This window comes from Rhincodon typus, chromosome 43, assembly GCF_021869965.1.
Source record: "Rhincodon typus isolate 14 chromosome 43, sRhiTyp1.1, whole genome shotgun sequence".
NCBI lineage: Eukaryota > Metazoa > Chordata > Chondrichthyes > Orectolobiformes > Rhincodontidae > Rhincodon > Rhincodon typus.
In genome coordinates, this window is record NC_063374.1 from 7,667,344 (window position 1) to 7,670,167 (window position 2,824).

The following is a 2,824-nucleotide window of genomic DNA, read 5'->3' on the forward strand; positions in this document are numbered from 1 at the left end:
TTTTCTCACCAACCCTCCTGCCCTCGCAACTCTCCCTGCTGCCCCCCTCCCTCCCCCCACCAAGGCGTGATCGAAGCCCAGTCCCAGGGACCATCGTCTTCCCTTGCCCGAATTCCTTCGCCAGCCTTTTCTCGCCTGCCGCAAATTGCCCCTCCTTTGAATTGAGTGGTTCCCTCGGCTGCTTCAGAGGGCCGGTCTGGAGTCACGTGGGGCCAACACCAGGTTTTTGCAAAATGGAACAGAAAGAAAAGAGGTACAGATGCCAGACGCGCACGCGCACGCAGCCAGACGCACGCGGCTAGATGCGTGGACGCAGAGGGAATGGAGATAAAGTGTGGATTGGATAGCTGTTCTGGGGAAAGCCTCCCCTCAGCCTCTAGGCCTGACCCTGGGGGCCCGTTGTTTTTATATCTGGGTCTCGCTGCTCACACTGACCTCTCCATCCACGGCCTGTTCCTTCCCGGCTCACGGCAGACAGCTGGGCATTTCCCCTTCGCTCGGGCACTTTTACAAACCTTCCAGCTTGCACATCGACGTTCAGTGAATTCACACCCCGCCGCCACCCCCCCCCACACCCCCGGGGGGAAACCCAACCCCGCCTGGAAAAAACAAGCAGCGGAACACTACGCGTTTGATAGTTGGCACCTTTTTATTAAAAAGAAAAAAGCGGCAGCGCTTCCTTCCGCGCGACGCTCGGTTTCGAAAACGTGTTTCAGTCCACGGTCGGGGGCGAAAAACAAAAAGCTGCAAGTCTTTTGGCCTGGCTGATTCCCAGCGTGTGCCTTTTCAATCGGGAATAGTCCTGCTCCCCTTTTTCTTGGAGTCTGTCTTGCTGAGCGAGAGGTTTGCTGGGGCCCAGCTCAGAGATTGCGTGAGAGATTTGAGAAGAGGCACCTTGATGACTGGGCCCCAGTGGCACAGGAAGTGGGGGTTGAAGGGAGGGGTAACTTTACCCAGCGTCTGTCACTGACTGTGTTGCCCCCCCTCCCCGCCAAGGTATCCGACATCATCGGCCGGTCCGTGGCAGTTGACAGCAGCGAGGATGACTTAGGCAGAAGTGCCCATCCTCTGTCCAAGATCACGGGCAACTCAGGAGAACGGTAGGTGGGCAGTGCCCAGAAGGGCATCTCCTTTTCTCTCTCTACCCATGGCACCTGGCATCAGAAGACCTGGCTCGGGGAGGGCCCAACGTTAAAACTGAGACTCGAGGGGTTTGGGGGTGATGTCAGGAAGCACTTCCTCAATTTACTAAAATCTACATATTAGCAAGTTAGAAGGCAGTGTAGAGGAAGCTTTACTCTCTATCTAACCCCATGCTGTCCCTGTCCCGGGAGTGTTTGATGGGGGACACAGTGTAGAGGGAGCTTCACTCTGTATCTAACCCCGTGCTGTCCCTGTCCCGGGAGTGTTTGATGGGGGACACAGTGTAGAGGGAGCTTTACTCTGTATATAAATGGCGGTAACATTGCTCTGGGAATGTTTGAGCATGCTGTGAAGAGAGATTTACTGCTTATCTAAATGACAATGTAATTGTACTCGAGTGTTTCATGAAGACAGTGCAGATGGAACTTTAGTTTCAGCTTAAAAGAGTAAAGGCATTTTTTACGTTCAGGTTAAGAATGTAGAGGGAGCTTGACCCTTTTCTAATCCCATACAGTCCCTGTCCTGAGACTATCTAATGGGGAATGTGTAGAGGAGGCTTTACTTTCAGTTTAATGGGGTAGAGTGGGCTTTACTCTGCGTGTAAGCCCCACGCTATCCCTGCCCTGTTTCTCCTGGTTTGTTTCCCCATTTTCCTCACTGACTGCTCTCCTGTCTAGTTTGGCCTGTGGAATTATCGCTCGTTCGGCTGGACTCTTCCAGAATCCCAAAAGGATCTGCTCGTGCGACGGCGTGACCCTGTGGGAAGAGCGGGATCGACCAATCGCAGGGACGGGTCGCAAGTCCCAGGATCCACCCACGGCTAACCTATGAACCAGGTCTATCCTGGTTCCTCCCAACCACACCCATGCCCCCCCACTCCTACCCCACAATCGCCGCACCCCCCTTTCCCCAATCCCACTCTCCCCCACCCTCCCAACAAAAACTCTGACCAGCTTCTAATCGAATGGCACGTAGAAATCTTTTAGAAAATACATTCGCTTCTTCTGGGAGTGGGGTACTGAGGCCAATCTGATCTGTCAAGCCCGACTGACCCTTGACCCCATCCATGACGTCCATGTGGGGTTAACGGTGCCACTCGCAGGAGGCGGTTGCCGTGGTTCCTCGCCCCGACCATGGCAACTGCACTCCGAAGGCCCATCGTTGGCTGTGGACACAACACACAGGGTGCCTACCCACTGGGCGCTACAGCAATGTAATTCTCACTCGCTAAATCGAAATGGCCAATCGCTTGTTGCAAGTCAAAGCCTTTGTCGCGAGATTTTGATTTCCGGCTGAAAGTGCCAGCCCCACCATTTCAAGTGGCGTCAAGATTTATAATTTAGTCTTTGCTTCTTGAAGTGATTTAACTTGGAATCGAAACGTGATTACTTGATGCTTTCTGTAAAAGGATCTTTTTTAGAATGACTCTCAACAGCGACAGTACAATAAAGTTCAGTGATGATTTGAAATCAAATCTGTTTCGCGTTTATTCTCGCTGGATTTACGGCACCCTGCAGGGTTATCCGTACAGCTCAGGGTCAGTGCTGAGGGAGTGGGCACTGTCGGAGGGTCAGTGCTGAGGGAGCGCCGCACTGTCGGAGGGTCAGTGCTGAGGGACTGGGCACTGTCGGAGGGTCAGTGCTGAGGGACTGGGCACTGTCGGAGGGTCAGTGCTGAGGGA

General features: G+C 53.6%; 2 protein-coding genes across 4 annotated transcripts in view; one reads left to right on the plus strand and one right to left on the minus strand.

Annotated features, from left to right (window-relative positions):
- Positions 1-2,617, plus strand: part of LOC109925673 (copper chaperone for superoxide dismutase-like) — a 49,278-nt gene extending 46,661 nt beyond the window's left edge. The window contains 2 exon segments of the mRNA XM_048619558.1: positions 994-1,100; positions 1,821-2,617. Coding sequence (XP_048475515.1) covers positions 994-1,100; positions 1,821-1,974 — 261 coding nt within the window. The 3' untranslated portion in view covers positions 1,975-2,617.
- Positions 1-2,824, minus strand: part of c43h11orf68 (chromosome 43 C11orf68 homolog) — a 32,214-nt gene that overhangs the window by 7,393 nt on the left and 21,997 nt on the right. The window lies entirely within an intron of this gene.